The 27,652-nt window shown below is 41.5% G+C and overlaps 1 protein-coding gene across 1 annotated transcript; it reads left to right on the top strand.

The window, feature by feature from the left end:
* Positions 1–27,161, top strand: TXLNB (taxilin beta). Its single transcript, XM_053973722.1, has 9 exons — positions 1–403; positions 2,328–2,419; positions 6,156–6,326; positions 11,849–12,043; positions 13,588–13,707; positions 18,686–18,760; positions 23,919–24,011; positions 25,138–25,233; positions 26,355–27,161. The coding sequence occupies exons 1-9, from the start codon at positions 1–3 to the stop codon at positions 27,159–27,161; spliced, it is 2,052 nt and encodes a 683-aa protein (XP_053829697.1).
* The last annotated feature ends 491 nt before the right edge of the window (positions 27,162–27,652 follow it).

The following is a 27,652-nucleotide window of genomic DNA, read 5'->3' as shown; positions in this document are numbered from 1 at the left end:
ATGGAGAATGACCAGTCTTCCACCTCACCTGGCCAGGACATCCAGGGGCAGAGTGGGGACAAACCTGCCCCTGGCCTGGCATCCCCTGCTGCAGTCCCCATGGAACAGCCAAGTACCTGGCCCGAAGCAGCTGTGTGTGACATCTCGGAGGAGCTGAGCCGGCAGCTGGAGGACATCATTAAAACCTACGGGTCTGCCACGAGCCTGATGGAGAAAGAAAGCACTGCTACAGGAACCGACAGGCCTGAGAAGGGAGAGCCAGGCAGCTTGGAGGATGCAGAGTATGAAGATGGAAATGAAGAGAGTGAGAAAGAGAAGCTGGCTCCTGGAGATGCTTCCAAAGCAAAGGAGCCCAGCGGCAACAAGGAGCAGAAGCTAGAGAAGAAAATCCTGAAGGGACTAGGTAAGTATTTACATACTCACACAACCCTTCTGCAAACACAAGTGAGAATTCCCTGGTCCTTGCTTTTTACCATGTTAAGTTTCTGCTATGGATGATAGAGACTTCCAGCTACCACTGAAAATTACAGTGACCATTACAACTTTTCTATAACTGATAATTATTTTTGGCACTACCCAACATGTAGGCTATATCAGATATTAGTTCTTAAAAAAAAAAAAAAGTTGTATCACACAACACTGATGTACTACTGGGCCGCCCACATTGGTTAGCCAAAGCTCTCAGTCCAATGACACACTGCACAAAGTCACTTAGAAGAAGGAAAACCTACCCTCTCCTCTGTACCTTAGTGAATGTTTTCTTCTGTCTGCTCAGATATGACTACTCACTGGTCACAACAGCAATAAGGGTGCTACTGTTTGGCATGGGGACCTGCAGAATAAATTTACTGTTATGACCAGGTTATTTTTCATTTAGTAAACCCCTGGACTCATCATATAATATATATTAAATAAGCCAATACGTTTGTTCTCTAACACCTCAGCCCTGGTAGGGCTGTCAGCTGAGCTAGAAAGAAGTCTCAGCAAGTTTTTGTATACATGTACTTTCTGCTAGACAGCCACTAGAGAGCAATGTAGTTACATTCCAATCTAATACAGATGTAAATTATTTCCTACATTTAACTCCAGCCAATCTTCGAGCCTGTCCTTTGCCTGAGAACCCAAACCCAAATGCAGACTAAGCCTGCAAACGAATCACTACAGGACATTTTTACAGACAATGGACTGAGCATAGGACACAGCATGGATTTTTTTCCTCAAAATTTCTTTGAATGTTCAGAAGAAAATTCCTCAGTTTGTACTGCCTTGGCTTTGGCGCTGTTACTGGTACCTCAGCAAGCTCAGTGAAAACCCTACCAACACACAGTTCTCCATCTGCCCTTGTGACAGTTCACACCAGGATTTTATTTTAGCTCACTTCCACTTATTTATGCTGATGCTGTAGAGAGAATTTCCTGTGAAATAAAGGATTTTTTCCAGAGACAATACTCCTGGTCTGCACTAGAATAGAAGTAGAAAATGTCCAGCCCAAAGCAGAAAGCAAATTTTATCTCACAGTCTCAGGAAAGAGGAGCATTTGGAAAAGCATGTCCAAGCCCCTGGGACCACAGGCAGCCTTATCTCCAGGGTTGTCAGGGATACTTGGTATTTGATGAACAAGCAGTGTTCAAGCTCCAGCTCATACCTGGGGCTGAAATGAAAACCAGGAGGTATCAGAGGAGAAGCAATACCTAAATGGCTGTGCAGTGATTTAGCTCTGCACGCCCGGGGAGTTATTAGACTCCCTTTGGAGCTTTCTCCACCAAGCCAGGGAACTGATTTACACAAGTATCATGTAGCCCAGACCTGGCTGGCAGCACCTACCACTCTCAGATTGTTTACTGCCACACCATAGTCTCTATATCTGACTTAATATTCCTGATGTCTTGTGAGGGTTGATCAGCAAAGGAGCTGAATACACCAGACTTGATCCACTTTCACTTGAAAAGAGAGCTGTTCCTGAGCCTTTGGGGTCCAGGCCCTTTCTGTCCTAGTTCAGTCGAATGTGCCATGGGTCTGACCTCATCATGTTGCAAAAACACTGAATGAAAATCAGATTACACAGGACAAAAGCATTTCACAGACAATGCTTTTGTTAGAAAAAAGTGCATTACTGAGGTCTGAAATGGAGAAAAGTCCTAGCATGTTTGTTCTTATGGGGCAAAGAAAAACTCAGAAATTTGTAGCAAAAATTATTCCTTTCCTTCCAAAATGCTTAATTTCACGCTGTGTTTTTACAGATCCATGCATCAAACAACTAATTTCATAACAGTACATCAACTACAAACTACCTCTAGCATCAAATCTCTACTTCCTCTTTTTCTAAGGAAAAGAAGCCACCCTACTAATGCAAAGTTTGAATAAGCTGAATACTCCAGAAGAGAAGCTGGACCTGTTGTTTAAGAAGTATGCTGAGCTGGTGAGTACATTGCTGGCTCTTTTCTGTACAAACTGCCTACACAAAAAGGTATAAAAAATACATGACATGCAGCATGGTTAAACCTCACATACCAGTAGTGTCTGTCCTGATAAGTTAATCCCAATACAGTTGTCATGGTCAGATAATTATGGGTAAAAAAGAGAAAAAAAGTAAAAAGTGAGGAAAATAAGATTAGGGCCAGAAAGTCTGATGAGGCAGAATATTTGTACTTAAAGGCAAATCTACCAGACTGACCCACACTGGAGACTGGTGTCTTAGACTCTTTCCTTTACCTCCTGCAAGGAGTTTTGTATGTTCCCGTTTTAAATTATTATTGTTTTAAATTATGCATTGGTGATTTCATCAAAATGAAAATAATACAGGATATAGTATAAAACTTCCTGTATTAGGAAGGAGATAATAGACAACTGAGGCTAATCGTAAGAGAAGTGACAGCACAATGAAATGAAGAGTCAAAGCCCCTGCCACCATAATGTCACTCCTGTAACAATGCCACCTACCTGACTGTGCTTTCCACACTTAAGATGGGTTATTTTCAGATGAAGGGATATTTTCCATTGTAGTCAAAGGACTGTATGACCATAAGCTGTGGAAATTTTACAAATGACTAGGCTGCAGCATTTTACGCTTTGTGGAGTGCTGAAAAATGCGCAAAGCAGATCATTGACTTTTTAATTGGTTTTATGCACAGATGTGTCCATGTCTCATCATAATATGAAGTGAAATTTTGCTTTCCATTTTTCATGTAAAATCCTCTGATTTCATAAATTGGGTTCAGGCTGTTCATAGTTTATCTCATGCTTAAAGGGACTTCATGCTCATGGATTAACTGAAATAGGTCTTCTTCCTCTATAAAGTACTCTCTACTGCATAAAAATGGCATTGCAGCACTGTATAAAACAGGGGCTATATTGCCAGTAGCCCATGCAGGAGAAAGGTGCTAAAACAAAAGTACTGAACACTTCTTTCTGACATACTGTGCAATGTCACCAAAATAAATCATTCCTTAAATACAACAAAAACCTTGTTGGAGACAGCCTTACCCGGCTCACTCGAAGTGGCTGAGGGGCGTATGGTGATTAATGGCTTGTCAGCAGTTGGCTGTAGGTGTGACTGCTCTCCCTGCTCCCTCTTGTCCATCCCCATCACACACTTCGGATCACATCTTGCTTTTGCTGAGTTGTTTTCCAGCCAGGTCAGCTCCCTGGTCTGGTGACACAAACAGTTGTTGCAGCACAGCTCAGGGGAAGGTGTAGTCGTGTGATGGAGCTGGGTGCTTGGCTGTGCTTCCCCCACTTCAAGTAGTGTTGGGGCTGGCTGTAGCTGAAGAGGCCACCCAGCAAGGTTATTCCCCTGCCAGCCCATGCCCTGGCACAGTCTGTATGACTGCGGGTACACAGCAGGCCAGAGCATGGGCTGGTGAAGGTAGAAGCCACACCAGTGGGGATGAGGAAGCGGAACGGGCATTTGGGCACAAGCTCTGCCATGCTACTCGCCAGCAGAGAACATCTCATTCACTAAATCCAGTGTGTTGGGTTAGAAAAGCAGACTGTGGTTTACAACAGCTTTTGCTTACAAACAGCTGTTGCAGAATTGATTATAACTGGATTATTTTCTGAGGTCCTGCGAATCTCACAACTGCTGGGTGCAAGAACAATATGCTAAAAAATAAATACAAGCTCTGACATTGTCTACAGTGGGATCAAGATAAAACTTTTCTTTCCTAAATTGACTGTTTATTTTCTAGGACAGTTTTCAAAAATCAAAATTACTTCTATTTGCAGTTACTTTTAACTTCTATTTCATTAATTATTCTTAAAAAATTATCATTGGGGACGCTTTTGGCAGTCCTATTTACCAGTGCCTTATTCATTGCAAAAGTAAGACCATGTCTTAGATATTCCTCAGAACTTTGAGATATAAGTTTCTAGTGCAGGTAATATTAATGGGGGGGGAAATGCATGGAAGACTTCTCATACCATGATTAAGACCAACTTTATTCTGAGCCCCCTCTCTCAAGCACCGTTTGAGTGAATAATGAAATTTGGATAAATCATTATCTACTGAGCACAGGTTGTGCATGCAAAATGTGAAGCAAAAAGAACACTTTTTATGGTTTTCAGCAGAAAGGGGAAGGGGACAAAAACAAACTTATGAAGGAAAAAGATCTCAGCCTTAATTACAGAAAAGAAATTTCTTTTCCTACAATACTAGAAAGATTATTTCAGCTAGTGCAGCTTGATTAGATGCAAAAGTCCATACTGTGATCTACAGGAGCACAAATAGACAATACACGTGTTAAAAGTTGGACATAAACTGTAAATATACTCCAGGCTGGTGAGAGCATTGTTTTGTGGTACACTTAGCTGTGATTTGATTAATAATACATAGAGCTCTCTATTGTAAGCATAAATTACTGAACATCTGCAGAAAACAGATGAAAGTGTAAAATATGATTCTGTTGACTGTCTTTTCTGAGTTGCACATCATTCCCCAGTGCTCACAGACTTTCCCAGTCATAATGGGGTTAATTAGTACAAGAGGTACCATATTATTAGATAACGTAGTACTAACAGCAACTGTTATTATTAAGGTTCGCATGTTTAAACTCATGTGCTACTGTTTTTCAATCAGAAAACATCTGGACTTCAGAAATATCTTGCAATGTATGCACATCTGTGATACAGTGAAGAGGGTTATTGTGTGTTGGAAAAGGAGATGAAATCATTAAAAGCTTCAGAGGTGAAAGACTTCTTTGACCTCACTGTTAGGGTATTAATTTACAGTACAGGAATTTTTTTCCAAATATCCAGTGATAGACATGCATCAAAAGAAATAACCAGACTGTGCTAATAGTAATTATGTTGCTGGTCCTCTTTGCCCCCTCCAAATACACCCCGCTCCCTACCAGCCTTCTAGGGAAGGCAGGAGTCATGTACCCACAGAACAGCAGGCTCCCAAGGGAACATCAGGGACTGTCCGTATTTCCTTCAGGAATTATATGGAGGCAAAGCGCCCAAAAGAGGTTTGATACACCATGACCCACCCTCACTAATGACAGAACCTTCAGAAACACAACTGACAGATGCTCTCACATGGTCCTATGAGCGAGAGGAGCCTGGCAAGCGGAGGTGCCACGTGTCATTTTGGGAAACTGTACTCTGAGGAGAATTCTCCTCCATCAGCAACAAAGTCCCTACATGAACATCATTCCTCATCTCCAGCACCTCTTCTGTTGTTTTGTCCAGCAGGTTCCTGGATATTTAGGAAACTGCTTCTTTTTCTGGAAACTGAAAAATAAAATAGAATGACCAACTACTGTATCACCTCATGATCTGGATAAATCTCATCACATAAAGCACTACTGACTACTCTAGTTCCCAATGTTGAAACAAAAATAAAAACCTCACAGATGTCCGGCAAAGAAATTCAAACCAATGAAGGAAGAGCTGAAATGGTGTGACAAGAATGTTAAAAATTATGTTCACCCACCCACACTGTAGTGCACTTGGGACTGTTGCAGCAAGCAGGCTTGGGGATCTCCAGGTTCCTCTCTCCTATCACATTAGTGCTGGTAAATAGAAAAGATTTCGTAAGAAGTTAAGAAAGTGTGAAGACTTTCCCCAAACCAAAAAAGCTCACTTTATTTTCTTTTCTATCCTTCTTTGTTTCATTTTAATCAATGTTTCCCTGTTTTAATCCCTGTTTTGCCCAGCTTGAAGAACATCGTGCTGAGCAGAAAAAGCTGAAGTATCTACAGAAGAGACAGGCTCAGATCAGCAAGGAGAAGGACCAGCTGCAGAGTGAGCACAGCCGAGCCATCCTCGCTCGCAGCAAGCTCGAGAGCCTGTGCCGAGAGCTCCAGAGGCACAACAAGAACCTCAAGGTGAGTGGAAGCCTTACCACAGCACACAGCAGTGAGGGGAAAGATGATGCTGACATCTTGCCATCTCCCTATAGTACCAAATCAAAGGGACTTTTGCATCTGCACATGCAATATGTTATAATTATATATACACTCTAATCTCGAGGTCCATTTACACCAAGAGCCCTTTGTTTCTCATTTGGAAATATCCCAGTACTTTTGGACACTGGGTTTGCCCACACTAGCTCTAAGCCCTCCTTGCATTATTAGGGAGCTCAGTGCAGAGGAGAGCAGTGGGGCTAACAGACCACGTCCCTCAAAGTGCAGATGAAAATGCACATGCATGGACAGAACCACAGGAACACCAGCTTTGCTCCAGTGGACTCACAGGAGGCTGGTGGGTGTTTTCATGTAATTTGAGCACTTAGACTTTTTCAATTGATTTATGAGGGTCAGTCAATCAGGACATTTGCCTAAAGACACCAAATGTCAAGACAGGAAGAACGGCAACATTATTTGTGGAAGTTGTTTGGATTATGAGAATCAGTTAAAAGAGAAAATTTTCAGGAGTGTCAAAATGCTGGGATCCATACACCATGTCTGCCAATTGCTTGGTGCATCACACCATTTAAATGTGAAATTTATAATATGATTATGTTCCTTGAAAAATGTATGTTCAAGAATTTCTGTTGTGATCATCCTTTTTTTTTCTGAGTGCATGTTAGTGATGGTGTTGGCATTAGTATACAAAAGGCCTCTGCTTTGATCTGTTCAAACCCTTTCTTTATGGGGATATAGTTATGTATGGAATTACAAAGAGGAATTGTCAGCAGCAAGAATTCCACCTGATATAACCTCTATTACTGGTAATGCCTTTTCATTCATTTCCACCGGCTCAGGAGTGGGCCTTCAAGGTCTTGCTCTGGCTTTCACTGTGTGCTGGTAAGAATACAGCTGGGAGAGGGAATAGTCACACATACACTCAAACTGTGCCCTAGTAGAAGGATAAAAGCAGTTTAACACATAGGGAAGCTAGAAGCAAATCTCTCTGTGCTCAGTTATAGTCGCACAGAACTGGTAGTGAAAATTAAATTTGTGCCTGTCATTTGTATTAGGCCTGAGCTATTCCTCAATATTGATCCACAGTGATTTACCAGGTCACCTGTGGGTAAAATCTTTCAAAAGAAATACAAGCCAGTTTTAAAGTGAATTAAGGATACAGTGTACAGTGCTTTGCATAGCCTTAACTGATATTCCTAAGCAAATCATATCAGTGGAACAAATCAGTGAAGACTGGAGCATTTAGAAAAACTATTTCTATTTGGAACAAATTTTGTTGAAATCCTCATACAGTTTCCCAGCTACTTTATGCTTATTAATCTTCCTACTAGAGAGCATGATTTTTCCATTCTTGTTGTATATAAATACTTCCTTACACATTTCATCTTTACAATTAGGAAAGTCTCTTTTCAACATCTTTTTACCTGATGGACTGCTTTACTTTGTGACTACATTCTCTAAATAAACCTATAAATTTCAGGCTCAGTTCTTATTTTTGTCGTGTATCTTTGCCGGGTGAGCCAGGGAAGATGCTCAAGATGATCTGGTATTAGGAAGAAGTGTTCAAATTTTCATCACTTCTTTATGAGAATTTGGAGACCTTTTAAGAAACCCAGAATACTATCTTTCCTCTGGTTTCCATGCTATCAGTGTAGAAAAAAACCCAAAATTAAGTAAGACAGTAAGACAAAATACACTTGCAGAATGCATGAGAAATAAAGTAATAAACAAAGGCATTCATTATCTTTATCCAGTTTTGTCTCCCTAAGAATTTTAGTATAGTTCTTGGAATATTTGCCTTTATACTTTATGCTTCTGGAAATCTGTGAATGTCCAGAAACTCTCGTTCTATTTCTTTAAACGAGTGCAATTTTCTTTCACTTATGACTGTACTGAGAGGGCCCAAAACCAGAAAATCCATCAAATGGTATTTTTAAAATATTATGCTTAAGTATTTTTATTTTGGTTTTGGCAGGACAGAGATTCATAATTTTTAGTGCTTGGGATTAGCAGTTTGATTATGTTTCAAAACGTGGAAAATAGAAGCTAGGAGTTTGTGTCATTTCAATAGCAAAGGAGAAAGCTGGCCTGCCCAGATCAAAAACCCCCTCTGACTTACCATGTGGTACATTATATGCACATCATGTCATATAAATGTCATCTTCACTCATCTGGTGTGTGGAATTCCCATTAACTGCAGATCCATGCAGCCAAGTGGTGATGAATATGCAATGCAGAGATGCATTGAAAATCCACAAAGAAAAATTTCTGGTTAGTACTGGATACCAGCCTCAAATTCTCATTTACGTACAGTCCAGCTATTCTGACTATTTCCTTGCAGTTGCATAGATGTTTAACTCTCCCTCCAAGAAAAGCAGAATAAAGGTTTGCGAAATAGCGGAATTGCTCCCACTGCAATAGAGAGCATCTCTGCTAAGAGCAAAAGCAACTCATTTCTCTGCATGGAGTCCATGTTCTGCCAATTATCTGGCAGTTTTGTAGCTACTTAGCATCTTGTAGTGACATGAACAGCTCAGGTCCCTCATCCTTCCTGCCACCAGGCATTAAGCAATGACTTTCATACAAATGTCACAAAAGTCAACAGCTTCAGTTATGGGCTCAGCTCCAAACTGGCTCAGACCATGGTGCCTGGGAATGAAGAGCACAGTTCATTGAAAAGAGGATTCCTTACTCATATAATCTTGGCTGATATGGCTTCAGCAGACCAATAGGCTTCTGGAACTGCCCCAGAGAGGCATAAGAACAATTCCAGCATCAATCACACTCCTCTGTTCGCAAATGATCTCACATTCCTGCGCTAAATCCCGAACTGCAAAGTATCCTGTCTTAATTTTAACAAGGTTTTACTCAATGTATTCTTACACTCTTGGCAGCAAAACATGAGAGCAAAAGCAGTACTGCGCTAGGACAAGAACATATGTTTGAAAGGGTAAACATGGAGTGGGAGTGCAAAGGTTCAGAAAAGGCAGAGAAAAGAGAACCATAGTTTATGGCTGGTCTCTGCTCAGTGCCGTAGCCACACTGTTGTCCTTCTGCTCCACCAGTTCCCTTTACCCCTACCCACCCTTATTCTGTGACTGGGATCTCAAGGACTTAACAAATGAGGGCCTCTGAGGAGCTCCCCAGGTCATATCAGCCCCCATCCCCAAGCAAATATCCTTCTCAAATATGTTTTTCTCCAAAGCAGAACAGATACAGAGAAATCCTGCATCCTGCAAATAAATGCTTGCTGGGTCAGTGTCTTTAGCCATGAATCTCTATATTGTCTCTGTGCTCTGTATTGTATCATTTTTCTACCTCAGAAGAGCAGGAAATAAGATCTTCTGAGTAACACGTATGCAGAGGGTTGGGTTTTTTACATTTGCTTGGTTGGTAGTTTCAGAACGTCTCATTTCACCTTGTAACAGAACTGTTTGGTGTGACATATGCACAATCCACCTTTTTTGGTTTATATTCATATGGACTTACTGCTCTGGAGAGCTTTAAATCATGGTAGTGATATGTTATAAGGCTACCTGTGTTACAACAATGAAATGTTTTTGAGGAAGGGTGTTTTGAAGCCATAGAAAGAGAACTTCAGACATGCAAGTTCAATTTCTCACTCTGACTTCTGGAAGTGAAGCACCTGCACTCTTCTGCCTGCTCAGGGCTGCACCTATTTAATGGAGAGGCATGAGGAGTTTTTTAAACAGTGTATTAGAGATAAACTGGAATTCTGACTTAATCGAAACTACCTAGGAATTCAAGTCAAATTTGGAAAAAGTTTCAAATAAAAATAAAAAGGATAACATTGTTTGTAAACATGCCCTTTCAAAAGAAAATTAAATGTTTCCTTTTGGGAATGCCAAAGCAATAGATTTAAAACACCTTCTGAGCAGCATTTTTAACTCTACTTTGGAAGATCATTCTTCTGCTAAAAGGATTCAAACAAAAAATACCTACAAATAGCTCAATTGCTGGTCAAGCAAAATGTTTCAAAATCATTCTCACCAACTGATAAAAAGAAATTGAAGACCTTCTCTTTCATCTTGCTGCAAATTTTGTGTGTCCAATTTCCAAGCCAGGTACTGAACCAGGACCCAACTCCCAAGTCATTTGCCCAGTTCCACGTGAAATTTTTCCTTCCTATTAGGAGAGAGAGTCCTTCTGGGTTCACACTTTGTATTACTCTTTATGAATACACACACAGATTCTTGTGTGAAGTGCAGAGCACAGCAGGGGTCTGTGCACTAGGGTATTATTAATTTCTGTGCACTAGGGTATTATTGATGGCTCCACTGCTTTCTTCCCTTCATCCAAGGTGTTGGCCTCCCTATCGCTCCCCAGACAGCATAAGGACAAACATGCCCTACCTTGAACAGCAGCTGTCCTAGATCAGGCTCGTGTTGTGCATGCTAAACAGAAATTGGGTCATTTGGTATTCACCTTACTTTATGAGAAGGGCCTGAATCAACACCTGCTATGTCACATTCATGATACAAATTATACCTTATTAAAGTCAGCTAAGGCTTTATTCAAATATATTTATAGAAAATATCCATATGCAGTGTTAGCAGAGATTTTTATGCAAATTACTATGCTAGTTGAAACCTTATTAGAGTATGCCATTTGCATGCTGTAGAGTTTTTAACACAGTCCTGGCCTGATTTGTAACTACAGCAGATATGGTCTAGCAATTCTATATCAGGATTACATTCCTCAGAAGGGCAGACTGCCCTGGAAGAAAATGAAGAAGGGATAAAAATTGTCTGCATTACTTGATCCAAAGGAGTGAATCTTTCTGCATTGTCTTTTGTATAAACAAATTTCAACAATAGGGGAAAAAAATTAAATCTGAATGTCTGCTTTGATTCTGTGGGAAACAACTTTAAAACTTTCCTTGAATTCACTAGCTAGCAAATTAGTGCAAATGTTCATGTCAACTAAAAAGTTAGGGAAGGAAAATTGAGGAATTGGAAGGGATTCTTCAGCAAGTGATGGATTTCTCTTAAAAATTTAAATCCCAAATGAATGAATTTGATATGAAGATTCCTTGTTAAAACAAGGCATTGTAAAAGGTGATTTTTTTTAATTCAGTCAAAGAAAATTTTGATAAAAGAGTTTTTGACTGTTTCCACTAAATATCTTTTTCCAAAAAAAAACTGTGATGCAGTATCATGAATCAAGACATGGACGTATGTCCTCTCCTTCAGGTTTGCTTTGACCTAAAGCTCTGCTCTACATCCATCTTTATAAATGCAAATTCTTAGTTCCCTAATTTTTTCAAGGCCACTGTGTAATTTGCTCTGTAAATTTAGAATCATGTGTAATGCTGAAGCAGATGAAAGCAAGAAAATCTGCAAAGAGAAATGCAAACACATATAATCCTTCAAAGGGAAGCCTTATGCTACTCTGAAACAGTATTTTTCAGGAACTGCTTATTATGCCTCTCACTTACTGTGTTCTCTCCCATTTAACAACAGGAGGAAACAATCCAGCGGGCACGGGAGGAAGATGAGAAGAGGAAAGAAATAACTAATCACTTCCAGGGCACACTGAGTGAAATCCAGGCTCAGATCGAACAGCAAAGTGAGAGGAACATGAAGCTCTGCCAGGAGAACACGGAGCTGGCAGAGAAGCTGAAGAGCATCATTGACCAGTATGAGCTGCGGGAAGAGGTGAGCAGTGCCCTGGAGCCGGCTGGGACGGGCAGCACACCCGGCTGTCCCAGGGGAAGCAGGAAGCACTGCCAGCAGCCTGGCCATCATTCGGCTGTCCCCACCATGCTTTGCCCTCTGAGCAGCACTGTGCCTGCAGCAAGCCCTCCGGTCTCTGCGGTATGGAGCTGTGTGGGACGCGCCCCGCCCGTGGCAGCCACGGCAGCCTTGCCGCTGTGGGGAGAGGCGCTGAGGCACCCAAGCAGCCAGACGTGCCAGCTGTCTGCTGAGCTGCCCCAACCCCGTCACAGCTCCTCCAAATCCCTGGGGACCTCCCCCAGCATCCCTTTCCTCCTTCCCATTAAACTCCCTGAGTACATCCCAGCTCCCTTTCCTTTAGACAGCCTGTTCTGCAGGTGACAACAAATATATTTTGTTCCCTCCAGAAGCAGGTTGCTGAGAAGGACTCTGATGTAAACTATTTGACCCTTTCCCAAAAGCATAAATTTAGGATGACAGATAAAGGAGACACTTTGAATTGAAATAGATTCTTTTTTTTTTAATTTTGACACCAGAAAAAATCATCCAGTAAAATCCCAAACTACCAGTTTTTAAATTTTATTATAAACATCAACAAATATCACAATGGGTCTTTTTATAGTTTCTAAATACATTTACTGTGAGCCTCAGTGCAATCAGACAACATTATCATACTGAATAAAACATAAGTTATCTGTCTTTACACTCTGGAATGACTGATACAATACCTGCTTTTCCAAATCTGTTGAATCATGTATGAATTCCTATACTGAATGAAGGAAATGTACACTCTTCTCTTGTGGTGTCTATAAGAAGAAAAAGTAAACCGGAGGGACAAACACAGAATAATTGCTCCTGTGAATTTTATCTAAGTGAATTGAGTGAAGAAGGTCATCAGCAACATTTATCTCCTGAAAGTCACCATGGAGGCAGACATTTTACAGGCTAGAGGAGGACTCTGGTTTGTTTGGTCTTATCACCAGATCCCCACTCATGTCCTGTCACCCAGGCCCTCCATTGTGCAGGTGTGTCCAGAACAAAGGGGATGTGCTGGGCTTGTATTTACACAGAGAATGTCATGAGCTGTGCACATGCTCCCAAATACTGCAGGTGCAATGTGTCTACACCATCATCCACATTGTGGCTCACATGCAATGGCCATTTAACAGCTAAAAAAAGTCTGTCCCCAGCATATTTATTATTCATGAGCAATTATTTGATCTTCAGTCATACTAGATTGTACTGATGACTGCATATGTTGACCATAGAACTGGCAAAGATGTTAAGGCTATTTTTTTTCTTACAATAAATCAAAATTGGTAATGTACACCAGTTTCCCTTCCCATGCCAATTCTGGCACAGTTTATTCTTATCAGAGCTGTAACTTTTTAGTAATTGCAATAGGTTGAGTGTCTTCTTGTTTTGCAATGATTTTAAGTGTTCCAGTAAATAGCTGTACATGTACAAGCATGAAGGTCTATGTAGATAATTAAACCTGCACATTCATCAGAATTTATTTTTTGTAGCACCTTGACAAAATATTTAAGCACAGAGAACTTCAACAGAAACTGGTGGATGCCAAGTTGGAACAGTCTCGGGAAATGATGAAGGAAGCAGAGGAGCGACACCAGAAAGAGAAGGAATATGTATGTACCTATCCTTCTAATTTGTCTGTCTTTTTTCTAGCTTTGGCCAAAACAAGCTCTGCATGCTATTTCACTAACATATTCAGGTCCAATCCGGGGTACAGTAGCTGAGAAGTTTTTATAGCTACCATCAGCACTCAATGCAAAGGAACAGCCTCTGAAAGGCTGCTTTCATTGACATTTACAGTTTTAGAGGCATGCTGCACAGCAGCGCGTTAGAGCCCACTGCTTCAGCTAACTCACTGTTACTGTGCAGTTGGTGCATCGTGATGTTGGGTCAGGTGGTGCCATTGGTTTTCAGTTGTCTCTGGTACTTGATACTCCATCTCCCCACACAATGAATGCACACATCTAAACCATCAGAGAGGAGACCAAGAATGTGGGATTGAAGTGAAATGGCTGAAGGCTGCTATTCCCCCAGGTTCCAAGGCTCCCCAGGCATCCTGCTGTGGATGCACTTTGGCCAGTGGAGGAATCCACAGGAGCCACTTGCTTTTACAAAGCCTCCCCTTCACTGTTTCCCTCCCTGCACTGGTTTGCCAGTGCCTCTTTCAGGCAGGCACGGTCTGGATCAGTTTAGCAGCTTTGTCTGTTCTTCCTCCCTTTCTGGAGGCAGGGACATCTCTAGCAGGGGGACAGGGAAAAGCAGGAGGGATGTCCTCTGCGTGCACAGCTGGGATGGAAGGAGGGCACTCCTCCATCTGTAGTCTCACATATTTTGTGACTCAATCAGACTAAAATTAATTTTCTCAGACTGCCTGGTATTTTCACAGCAATCCTCACATCTACAAAGGATCGGAGTTCAATGCAGGCACGTAGTCCCTCTTCTCAGTGGAGGCAGCAGCTCTCAGAGGGAGTGACAGGCTCTCATCAGCTGGAAAAAAGCTTTCGTTTTCACCAGTCCTCCAGCTAACTCAGGAGCAGCATGAGAGATTTCTATAAAGAGAGGACATTTATCCCTTCCCCATATCTGGAAATAGATATATTAGCACAAGCATGGCACTAACAGGTATCTTAAAATACTCAAAATAGATGAAAATATGGGGCTCTAAGACTTGCCATTAGAGCACAGGGGAAACACAGCATATATCTCTTACCAAAAGCAGCCCATTAGAGCATTTATCCTCTTTCTCTGCACTTATCTTGTAGCTGGAACACCCACTTCTGCTCAGCTTTACTCCCTGCTAAAGAGTGAGGGTGAAAATGAGCTGGGGTTTCTCTGTGCAAATCTGCATATCACTGCATGACAATTTGTAGTCCAGCTGACTTATTCTCCTTCACTCTGAAACCTTTATAAAGCCAAACCCCAAAATTTCATTCATGACCATTGATTCTTGGCAGAATTAAACTCCAGAAATCTCCAGATGTCCAAGAAATAACTTACAATGGCAAAGCAAATATGGGCTTACTTTACTGATGTCAGCATCAGGGAGTTCTGCTAATGAGTACCAGATTTCAAATACTGAGGGGGAAAAAAAACCTCAAAACAAGATATAAAAGACCAGGCATTGGCTCTGTGGAAAACTGGCATATACAGCCTTGTGTCAATGATCTTCCATGCTGCATCTCTCAGAACATGAATTTTAGGGCTGCTTGTCATCTGTGACTGTCCCTGTTTTAGCCAAAACTTCTTTGTATGTATTATCCAGAACTGGTATGCACAAAATTGGTATTTTCATTTCTTTTAAAGCACTGAAAGTCATCACTGTCTACAAGTGGGAGAGGAAGATTTTCTTTTGGGCTTTGCTGTGTGTAAGAAATAACAGGTTTGAAAACAAGCTACAAAACCTTTACACAGTGGGTGTATAATGGTATGCATAGTGTACAAAGAATATTTTTCCCATTGTCCAAATAAATGCTTAAAAATCCTGTCCTTGAGATACGCTGGTGATGTATGGCTACCATCACCCCCAAGCAACGTAGATTTAGCTGCAGAAATTAAGGCCAAAAGCCATGCAATGAGTCAAGGCATAATTAGGCATGTCACAATTCATCACAGGTAGCCCAGCACCTAGAGAGCTGGCCTACACTTGGCTCCCACCTCCATCCTATTGATGTGCTCTTAGTCCCACCCACCCAGCTATTGTGCTAGTGTCTGTGGGAGTAATGTATACACGTGTATGTATGAAACTAAGATGCTTTTGGTGGAGTTCTCTCACTTAGCTGTAAATCTCTCCAGCTCAGTAATGTGCAAAGTTAGAACAGCTTTCAGAACCTTTCTATCCATAGAATTTTGTCATCCCTGTGCATGACCTTTGCTGCAGGATTTTGCAAGTGTTCTTAAATGAAAATTATTGTATGCTTTTATCTATTTGATTACTCTTTGAAGGCTCACTTTGATGCCTTCCCATGCACTTCTTCCATGTGGGAATCTTTGCCCCTTTGCAAAACTTCTTTACCTCAGACAATAAGAGACATTCCCTCTTGCAGAGCCTGTATACCTCAAAAGGAGGTCATCTCATTGCTTGCGCAGTTCATTCTACACATGCATCAAAGAATGCAATTCCCTATTGAAGCAGCAATGGTTCCTAATGTGTGGTTTCCACAAAGGGACAACTTGACCTAAGGATGCAATTTTATCACTGTCCAACAACTGGTCAGCACAACATAATTGGAATTTACAGAGTCTTACAGCAAAAAGAGAAGCTTAAATTTCACTAAGCCAGCCCCTGTGACTGTCTGGGCCTCCAGCAGCTATCATAGTTCTAATAATAGAGTGTAGCATCACCACCCTTCACTAAAGTGCTGCTCTGTAAACACCACATGCAATATTTATTCATTTCTGGATACTTCAGCCTCCTTGTTGCCACTTCATAGTCTATTAATAAATGTATCAGTTCTGATTCATTTTCTCCCAGCTTGGTGTTTGGAGATGACCTCAGGCTGCATAAGAACGTGTGCTAATTTGAGCAAGCCTCTCTGTGGCTTTCTTCCATTACAGAAGAGTTTATTAACTCTTGGATTTTTGCTGATTGCAGAAGTTATGTGGGTCAATAAGAGAGAGAGAGATTTCATTAAGCAACAAAAGAAGCAAATTTTCTTTGTCTTCTCTGTCCATCTGTTGTGCTGTGGCCAAAGACATGGTGCAAGAGGTGGGACTTTTCATTATTCCAGTCACACTGGGTATGGAGGTAACCCTAGCTGAGATTAAAGCAATTCAGATAAAAGTTCCAGTTCTTAGAAGTAATGGCTGGTCTAGGGACTGGATAGCTCTGAAGGCTTTTGAAGCACTTTTCATTAAATCACTCAAGCCCTATAAATTCTAAAAGACACTCTAAAAAAGTAGATATCAAAGAAAGGTGAAACCTAAAAATCCAGATTTCATCTAAACTTTTAAAGAATTGATTTTTTTTTTTTTTTGGTACATGTAAATCGTATCCTTTTCTGAGAAAATAAATGCACAAACTGATGCTCATTTAACCCATACCAACTCTTTTTACTGGCCATGGCATATCCTATTTGAATCAACAAGATCTGAATTAAAGAACTTGATTTATCTCCATGGAATCAATCATCAAATTAAATTCTCAAAATAAATATTAAGAGGCAGGTATAATACAAGTATAACACATCATTGCTTCATAATTGAGCTGTAAAACATTCTTGTCTAGGAAACTTTAGATGGTATAAATTCAGCAGGTCCAAATCAAAGGGCCGAATTGATGGAAGAAATATTTTTCTAGAGCTAATATACATATGTTTATGCAACAAGTCTAATTCAGATAATCACTGTGCCACAAACAGCTGGAGACCATCAGCATTTTAGGGTTCATTCTCAGCTCTTTTACCAGGTGGTATTTGCACAGTTTACATGTTATTTCCAATTAAATGGTTAGAGTAAAAGTTTTTACTTTTATCAAAAGTATCAAATACATTTTCTGCATGTGCTTCTACTTACCTTTCACTTCCAGTATAAGATCCACTGACGTACACAGTCCTTTTAATTATCAATATATTTTTAGAGCCCAGTTGTGCTATTCTAAATACAATTTACAGTACCATTTAAGTTCAATTTAATCCAACAGAGAAAAATCCTGTGGTAAAATAACTTCTTTATGTCTCATTTCTCAAGCTATCATTACATTCTTTTTCTAAAATTTATTTGGCCTGACTAATAAAACACTTTATAAATGCTTGGTAGATGACAGGGACATTTCTTTAACACTCTGGTAAATGTTTCCTGCTTTCAGATTAAACCAATAGCTAAAATACTACTGTGTACTTTGAAAGTGCAGACTCAGAACTGTAGCCAGGAAAGGTCTCTGCAAACCTCATTCCTACAGTTCATTCAGCCTTGACCAATCCTTCACCTGTTTTATCTGCAGCCTGCACATCAGAATGTGATTTTGCCAAACACCGTGGAGTAGGGAAGCACACCTTCCCAGGAGAAGCCAGGAAAGAAACTGCAGTCAAGCTCCTCTTGGGCTGCCTACTTAAACTGAGACATTTATCACCCTGAGTTGGAATTCTCCACTTGCCATTGCAAACAGAGCCCAAAGATAAAAGGCAGCAGCAAATGTATGACATTTACTATGCACTGGCTTTCTGAAAACTCACAGATTTTTTGATGCAGGTCTGACTATGACCATACCCACATGCTAACTCATGGTCATTCATGCAAAAGGAAATTTGCTATTCATTGAAGAACGGGAATTTGGCTGGAACCGTGCTGAAATTAATATGCCAGAAAGTATCATAACCATTCTCTAGAAGTCTGCTGAAGATGTGGTTAAATACCACACTTTTTATCACCCACTTAATTCCAAGTAGGTTTTGAACTCCTATTCAAACATGCCCTTGGAATGCAAATAGCCTGTCCCATGTCTCAGGATAACACTAAACAGTCTGCCTTACCTAACTATATTTACCTGAAAGTTAGATCACTCCTTATCACAGAAACATGTGTAGCTGGAGGATGAGGATTTCTACCTGATAATCTAGGGACCTAACAATTTTCTCTCTGTTGCCCAAAACACAGCTCCTGAACCAAGCTGCAGAATGGAAGCTCCAGGCCAAAATGTTAAAGGAGCAAGAGACTGTCCTACAGGCACAGGTGACGTAGGAGAGGTGATTGCATGGTGTGCCTTTGTTTGCCAGTTTTTAACCCATGAGGCACATCCCAGGTAAAGTATCCAAACTACTTTCTATGTAGTCCTTCTAGCCTCATTCTACATCCCATAGGCTATTGCAAAAGAAGCAGGTTAATTTTGAGCCAACTGTAAGGTAATGTCCATACTGCAAATCATACTGACATGTGGGGTGTTTAGTCTAAAGAAGAAAAGAGGAGGCCTTTTTTGCAAATTTTTGGTATTTAAAAGATTTTTTAATAGATTTTTTTTATAAAGATGGAGAGAGATTTTTTGCCAGGGCATGTGATAGGATAAAGGGTTAAAGTTTTAAAGTGAAAGAGGAGAGGCTTTTACATGTGAGGGAGTAATGCTTTGCTGTGAGGATGGTGAGACACTGGAAAAGGTTGCCCAGAGAAGTTGTGGTTGCCCTGTCCCTGGTAGTGTTCAAGACTGGCTGGATGGGGTTTGAAGCAACCTGGTCAGTGGGAAGTGTCCCTGCCTAAGGCAGAAGGATTGGACTATGTGATCTTTAAAGGTCCCTTCTGACCCTAATCATTCTAAAGTGCTGATTTACGCGTGTTTATAGTGCTCAACCATAGAACAGCGCCTTGATTAGTCACCATAACTACCTGTCAGGCAGGTTTCTTGTACAGTAAAGCACTGGAGTACATACATATCAGGAAACAAGTTTACCAAACTGGAGCTGCTATGCCCATATGCTTTTCTGAACTGGGGTGCAAAGGCAGCATTTTCATTAACAGGAATTCTGTCTACTAAGGGCTTATAGAGAGGGGTCTTTAGGATTTCAGAGCGTAACTGTAATTTGAAACTTCCAATAAAATAAAATTACTTGCCAAAATTATGCCAGGAGTCAAGCTGGAGTGAAAGGCAGTAAAACCAAGACATAGGCAGAATATACTACCCTTTGGGAGCAATGCAATAATCACTTTTAATAGTTGAGTGAGACCTTGAATCAATGAGTAAGAGCACTAGATGACATCAAAAAGAGAGAGTATCAGTAGATTTTTCTACATGTAAGAAACAATTATGTAGATTCAGAATTATTACCTGTCTGTGAGAAAGATTCCCCCCAAGCAGAACCTTGACGGGGGGTGGTGTCAGTCTGTCAGCCCCTCTTGCAGCTGCCAATCTCCTCATCCATTAGGAAGCACCCTTCTAGCCCTTGCTCACAGTTAATCATACAGGCAAGTTGTCCCAGCTTTTTTCTTGCAGATGGTCTAACTGCTACCTGTTGAACCATCAAGAAATTTCAGTATTAAACTGATAACTTGGAAACATGCTAAGAAGGGTTTAGTTTTTCATGTTCTTTTTCAGAGGCTGAGATAAGCTAGTGGCACACCGAAGAACATCATATAAACTGCTGCTGACAATAGTTTGACAGGTTCTGCAATGAAGCCTCAAAGACCTCCAGCTGAGTCTGTCCTGACTGCAAACCTGCTCCCAATTTTCTCAGAGTGGTTTTAATTAAACTTTTATGTTCAACCAGAAGAAAAAATATTATGCAGGCAGACCTCTGTAGCCAGTTTAATGAAGCTGGAGATATTGATAAAAAATAGAACATTTGAATCAAAAATGCCTTTACAGTCAAGTCTGTAAAGGCATTGAGAATACATGTGCCCCTTGCAGACTTGTGCAGACAAAAATTAGGTGATTCACTTCCGGAAATGAAACATGCAGTTAAGTGTGTTGCTCAAGTGTGAGAGCTCTGTCACATATCAGCCTTCATTTGGAATTACTGGTAATAATAACATTATTAATATTATTTTCAAAAATTTTTATTTCCAATATAGTAGCACCAAAGGACCTCCCTCATGATCCAGATGCTGTAATGCAAGGTGCAGAACAGAAAGAGCATAAAGAGCTCCTTGATACAAACAACACAAAGCAATAAATAGATATTATGTCCCATCCCTGGAAGTGCTCCAGGACAGGTTGGATGGGACTTTGAGCAACCTGGTCTAGTGGAAGGTGTCCCTGCCCATGGCAAGGATGGTCTTTGGGGTCCCTTCTAACACAAGTCATTCTATGATTAACAGAGGAACAGCTGCACAGAAATTTATGAGAAGATGTTGGGTCAGTGAGATAGGGAGAAGTCATAATATAACCTTCACAGTGAGATATCACTCTGTTCCAAAGGAGGTGATAAACACCCACTTCTTCCTTGAGCTGGAAGGAACTGGGGACATCATATTCATGCCAGCCGGTCTCTGGATGGTACAATGTGCCAGAGACAACCAAATCCTGCACTCCAAATGGTGACAGGGATCTGGCACCAGCTGAGGAGGTACACCCAAACTGTGGTGTTGCTTTCCAGGATGCTGCACGCTCTCCCCCCAGGCATAATGCTGGGGAAATTATTTTAGCTTCATGCATTGAAACCAAATAAAATGATAGAAGCCAGCTGAGACTTTTAAAGTGTGGTAGCCAGCACAGGGCAACCACTAAACCATGGCAACCAAGAAGAACAAAACAAGGCCAAAGGGGTGTCCCCATCATAGCACCCTCTCAGCATGGCAGTGCTGAGGAGTCCCCACTTCCCAAGGCCTTGTACTCACAGCAGTGCTGCCTCTGCCCTCCCTTCTCACACAGTCCTGCTGGATGCAGCAAGGCGGTCCTCGTCTCCCTGATCTTGGAGCACTAGTGCATGCTCCCAGTGAGTGACATCTCTCAGAGTCTGTTCCCACTATGAAAACATTCATTTATTATTCAGTTTAAATTGCAGAAGCTATTCATAGTGTTGTGGTGCTGCTTAGGGCCCCAGCTGAGGTCAGAGCTTGCCCTGTTCAAATGTGAAATATTTTTGACCTAATTAAACAATATGCAAAAATTGGAAGGGAAAGCAGAGACAGAATTGAGGTGAGTTTTTTTAAAACAGATCTGGGCTAGGAACCTCAGTTCTCTGACTCCTACCCTTGCTCCATCATCTGGCTTTGGGAAGCTTAGGCATTTCTCCTTAGAGCTGCGACATCTCTTCCAAATGTCAACGTTCCACTGCTACACCTGGTATCAATGTCCCACCTAGGCTGTGGAACTTGGGCTGCTAAAACAAATCCCTCTGCATTTTTGTTTGTGCCTAGGTCACAGCTCTGGCTACAGCCTTGTATAAATACGAACATGCAAGCTTCATGTCAGCTAGCTCTCATACTGCCACCACTGAGTGCTCTGTACAGGTTAACGTCCCGTGTCTACACCCAGCTCCGTGGGGAAGGGCTGCAGCCTGTACCCTCCTCTCAGCCTCCGAGGCCCTTACAGCCCAGGTTATACCTGGCTGGAACCCTGCATTTGTGGCTATGGCAAGGGGCACCATAACAACTAGCTTGAACAAGCATGATACATAATATCACTGTACTTGATTTCAAAATCAGAATGAAACTCACGCCACTATTAGCAACATTTTCTAAATCTTCTCTTCCTCAGTAACTTCACAGTATTATCAGGGGAGGGGGTTAGTTGGCTGGCACTACACTAAAGAAAAGCTCCTAGGTAATTCTTTATCCAGCTCCCTGCTGGTGTGGAGAGAGAGGACAGCCAGCTTCCACCCCGTATTCCACCCCTGGAATACTGCAGGCTGCTCTTGACCCTCCTAGTGCTCTGCAGCCACCCTGCCTCAGGCACCACATGTGACACTATCACTTTTCCTAACAGCTGCCAGGCTGGACAGATGAAATGTCTGATGACCTAAACACTGCTGGGGATGTTCTGGCACCAGAAGGAACGGAACAAGCTGGAGCTGGTCTTCTTTTCCAAAGAGAAAAAAACCCACAAACAAACAAATAAACAAACAGAAAAAAACAACCAAACAAAACAACAAAAACCAAAGCCGAAAACAAGAAAATCTTACAGAAAAACTAACCTCAGATCTTTAGAATATTTGTTCCCCCAAAACCATCTGATGATTTTACATACCAAAAAAATGTAATAATGACAAAATACAGCCACAGATAGACTTTCACATGTCTGCCAGGTATAAACTGATAGCAAAATATGGAGCCCTGGTAGTCTGAAATTTGGCACATTGCAACAGAACTTTCTTCTGCTCTGCTTCACAGAGTGAAGTGAAACTGGCAGAAGAGACTGGCTGGGGATGGCTTGCTCTGTCTTTGTTGGCCTTGCCTACAGCTGCAGTCCAAAACAGAGCTGACAAGGTGCCCTCTCAGTTTGCTCAAGCTGTCGTGCAAGGATGCATCCTGAAAGAATCCAGTGCAGAATCACAGTGGTGTGAAAGTGAAGGGCGGGCTTTGTTTACATGCCAGGTAACATAGAAAGTGAGCAGTGACACTCCTCTTCAACAGGGGAGTCCAGTGAAGCACATCAAGCACTGCCTGTGCAGCTCCTGGCCACAGCCTGAGCCAGGTGGAAAGATGGAAGAAGGGAAACCATGACAGCAGCGTGGTGTGGGGATGTCTCTCCCCCAGCTCACTTGGACATCAAAAGCGTCCTAGCCAAGGTAGCAACCAGGTCCCAGCCTGGCTGGAAGAGTACTCTGAGAAATCCACAAGGGAGGTGAACAGCCAGGCAACCATGCAATATTGACCTACTCTGTCAGGGCTGAAACCCCCAGGTTAAAGCTGGGGTTTGGTGGCATCTGCATGGTGAAGCAAGGCTTAGAGCTCAGGCACAGCTCTGCTCACACTGGCTCTCACCTTGAGCTAATCACACTGAATGGTCCTCTACAGCATCAGTGGTTGGACCAGTTCAGGTTAGTCCTTGCCCATGGAGATGGGCCAGAGATCAAAGCAAGGGAAATGTTTTCAGAAGTCTTGGTATCTACAGAATCACTTTTCTTCTGGACACCCTGTATAGGGATACCACAGCTGCAACATTCAGGAGAGTAGGGCATCCCTAACTGCCAGGTCTTTTTAAAATCACTTGCCTGGCTCTTTCTATTCTTACTCAGTTTATCTTTCTGCAGTGGAGGAATCATAATAGTTTGCAACCATAAAAAGTTGCGAAGAGTTTCTGTTCCCTGATGTTTGTGCTTTCACGGTCTCCAAACAAACTAATTTCCATGTCCAAACACAATACTTATTTTATTATCTTCTACCAAAGTAGAAGTTCACCATCCTGGATGTTCTGAAATTACTGAGTTGGTTTTTTTTTTTTCTCTCTCTGTTAATACAGATCACTCTCTACTCTGAAAGATTTGAAGAATTTCAGAAAACATTGGCCAAAAGCAATGAAGTGTTTGCCACATTCAAACAGGAGATGGAAAAAGTGAGTAGGAGCTCATGCCTGAACTCTGTATTTGATACTTTTCTTTTAGATTTTGATATTTCTCACTCTAATAATTCTACCTGAGATGAGACCATCTCTGCACTTTTTGAATAATAATTTCATCAACATTCAAATAAGATTTAGGACACACTCAGCCATGACTGACAGCAGGTTAGATTTCAGCTTTGCAAGCTGAACAGCAGAAAGGAGAGTAGAAGGCTCTCCATTTCAGCTAAAACTGAAAATGCCTGGAAGAATAAATATTTCACCTAAAATATAATGTGGTGGTTGGGTACAGATCCCTAAGACATACCAGAAGGGGAGCCTGGAGCCACGTTTATCAGCCCATGTTCCCAGGAGTGCCCAGAACCTTCTGGGTGACTGACACTGGTACAGAGAGTTTGACATAGGCTACACATCTTTCCACTAGAGTGTGTAGGCAGAGCTGAAGCCCACCAACCCCTTTACACCATGTGGAAACAGTCCAAGAGACAGTTTCCTTGCAGCTGGGGTTCTTATTTCCTGTAATGAATGGGAGTTAAAAACCAAACACATCTACATATTGTACCTGCTTTCATAATGAACAATATTCTGCTCTGCCACCAAGGCTCAAAATCCTCATTACCTGATCCAGGCAGCACCTAATAATTCTTCACAGAGAGTTCTGCCTGCAGAAAACCAACAGGAACAATGGTGCTATTTAGCTAGTGGTGTGTTCTGGGGTTAGTATAGAGGGGTGACTAGTCCAGGGGGAATTTCCCTGGCCTTAAGAGCTCAGAAGAGCCCATCTTTAACTTCCTAGCAGTCTAACACTGTAGTCTGGTAAAGAGACAAACAGATTCCACCAAATTCTTTGCCTTTTGTTTTTGTGGTAGTTTGTATGCTGGAAGTTGGCTATAATTAATTGATCCTACTTTTGGGACTACAGACTAGAGGCTGAAAGTGATATAGCAGCTACTTCAAATGAAATCCATCCCTTAACATAAATTATTACTTAGCACAGACACTACAGCCGCTGGTAGCAGAGCTCTGAGTAGGGCCAAAGACTTGAATAAAGGTGCTGTCCTAATTTCATCTTCAGCATGGAATTTTTGTTGTGACTCAGCTTTTCTTCCTGATTCTATAGATGACAAAGAAAATGAAGAAGTTAGAAAAGGATACTGCTACATGGAAATCCAGGTTTGAGAACTGTAACAGAGCATTACTGGACATGATTGAAGAGGTGAGCAGTCTTTCCATCTCAAGATGCATCCTTTTCCCCACCTAAAGCTTTAACTGGGAGATGAGATATCCCAGAAGTCAGTGAAAAATGTCTTCTTTAATCTAAGGGTCTTTCTTTCAAGCTACCTTGATAATTGGATGTCTTTAGAGAAAAAGACTGTCCCAACTGGTAGGGCTTTTAGATTATGCAGGCATCCATTACATCCATGAGAAACTGAATTATGTAACTCTGAATTTTAAGTGCTCTAAAAATGGGTGATTCTCAATGCTCTCCTATACAAGCAAATTGGCATTAGTTCACTTCATGCTACTTTCTGCATAAGAGCATCCACCCAGGGAATTAATGTGTTCTAGCTAATGAACTTTAAAATCATGCCTTTCATTAACTTCCTATATAGTCAGACTCTAAGAGTCAAAAGCAAGTACTGTGTCTCACCATGCTTTTAAATGTGCTGTCCCAGGGGCATTGCAAAGGAAGTTCATAAGCACATTGGAACTCATTCAAAGAAGATAAGAGGCTGCCTGAAGTTTCACCCCAAACATAAGCTGAACTTGGACTAGATCGTTCTGGTTAGCTTTGTAGCTCTGTGCTATTGCTATTTCTGTTTTTATGGATTTCTGTATCTCTGGTTTCCTCACTGGGTGTAGAAAATGTTCCAATTCAGGATGCTCTTACAGAGCCCAGAAGCAAGATAAACAAAAAAAAAAAAACCAAACAAACAAAAAAAAAAAAAAAAAAAAAAAAAAAGCAGCTTGTTTGCCTCCAAATTCACACCCACACCAACCAAAAGTCTAAGCAGGCTTTTGGCTGCTTATCTGTATGGACATCCACTATGCTTTTCCATCTCTCCAGACCACCAGCAGGTATTCCTGCAAATATATTTGAATGAGATTGAGCTGAATATGTATCCAGAATGTTAATACACTGTAGTTACAGGGATGAATTTCCTCTAGAAATTTTGGTCCAAAACACCATAGTTATTGAAGAGCAATTGGTGAAAGCCAGCCACCTGGCAGCATCCTCTGAAGGCTGCTCAAATAATTTCCTAATTGCCAGTTTCACTAATGAATTGCATGCACCCAAACTGAGCCTGTACTTTTGCCTGATGTCTTTGACTACAGAAAGCCATGAGGTCCAAGGAATATGAGTGCTTCATGCTGAAAATCCAGAGACTAGAAAACCTCTGCCGTGCTCTGCAGGAAGAGAGAAATGAATTGTACAAAAAAATAAAGCAAGCACAGTTCCCAGAAGAGGTGAATGGAAATGGCATCTTAGAAGAAGAAGAAGAAGATGAAGATGATGATACTAAAACAACCCCTTCCCCCTCTGAGCAGGCGAGCACTGAGTTGCATGAGAGTGACAAGAGGATGCTGAAGCAGCTGGCTGAAGCTTTCAGGGTGTCCCACAAGGCACAGGAGTCCCTCCCAAGCAACAGCAGCAATCCAGAGACCTGTGACACTCAAACATGTAATGCCATCCTGGTGCCAGAACCTCCTGCTCCTCTCATTCCACATTCAGAGGCTGGGAAAAACTGTAAGCAGCCCAGCACGAGCACACCAACACCCACTGAACACATACCAGCACCCACTGAAAGTATGACAGCGCCCACTGAGAATGTGTCAAAGCCCACCAAAAGCATGCCCTCACTTCCAGACAGGGTGCCAACACCCACAGAAAGTGTGCCAATGCCTCCTGAGAGTGTGCTTGTACCCACTGGGAATATGCCAATACCCACTGAAAGCATGCCAGCAACCCCCGAAAATGTGCCAGCCCTCTATCAAAACACACCCATCTTCCTTGGGAATATGCCAGTACCCATTCAGTGTCCATCAAAAGCTGCAGAATGTGCAGATGACCCAGAAGATAGATCTGTCCAGGGTCAGTCTGTGGAGCAAACAGGGGACACAGACATGGAAGCAGTGGATTGAAGACACCGTGTGTCTAGGCTTGTCTTCTGCAAACCAGAGCTCTGCTTTGTCCTCTACATAGAAACCTTTTTTTTTTAAGAAACAAAAATTGATTCCTAAAACACCCTCATGTATTTGTATGCAAATGCAATGCACTTCTTTTTGCTACCACTCTCCAGTAATAATGGGTCTGCAAATTTTGCAGTCCTTCATCTGCTTGAAGTATAATATTTTCTTAATGACATGGAAATACAGTGAAATCACAGGATCCTTTTTTCCCCAGGCATAATGAGTCATCTCATTCAGGAAAATAATTTTAGTGTTGCACTTCCATGTTTCAAAAACCAATTAAATTCTCATACATATATTTAAAGACTCATAATTAGTCCTATCTATTTATTGTGACATTGCATAAAAGGTGGCCTACTTGGACACACAGTGATTTTAATAAATGAGGTGAAAGGAATCTGTAATTACAAAGTGAAATAGTGAAACCATAAATGTGGTCAGCC

The sequence above is a fragment of the Vidua macroura genome, chromosome 3, assembly GCF_024509145.1.
Source record: "Vidua macroura isolate BioBank_ID:100142 chromosome 3, ASM2450914v1, whole genome shotgun sequence".
Classification (NCBI taxonomy): Eukaryota; Metazoa; Chordata; class Aves; order Passeriformes; family Viduidae; genus Vidua; species Vidua macroura.
This window is presented reverse-complemented; position numbering and strand designations above follow the sequence as displayed.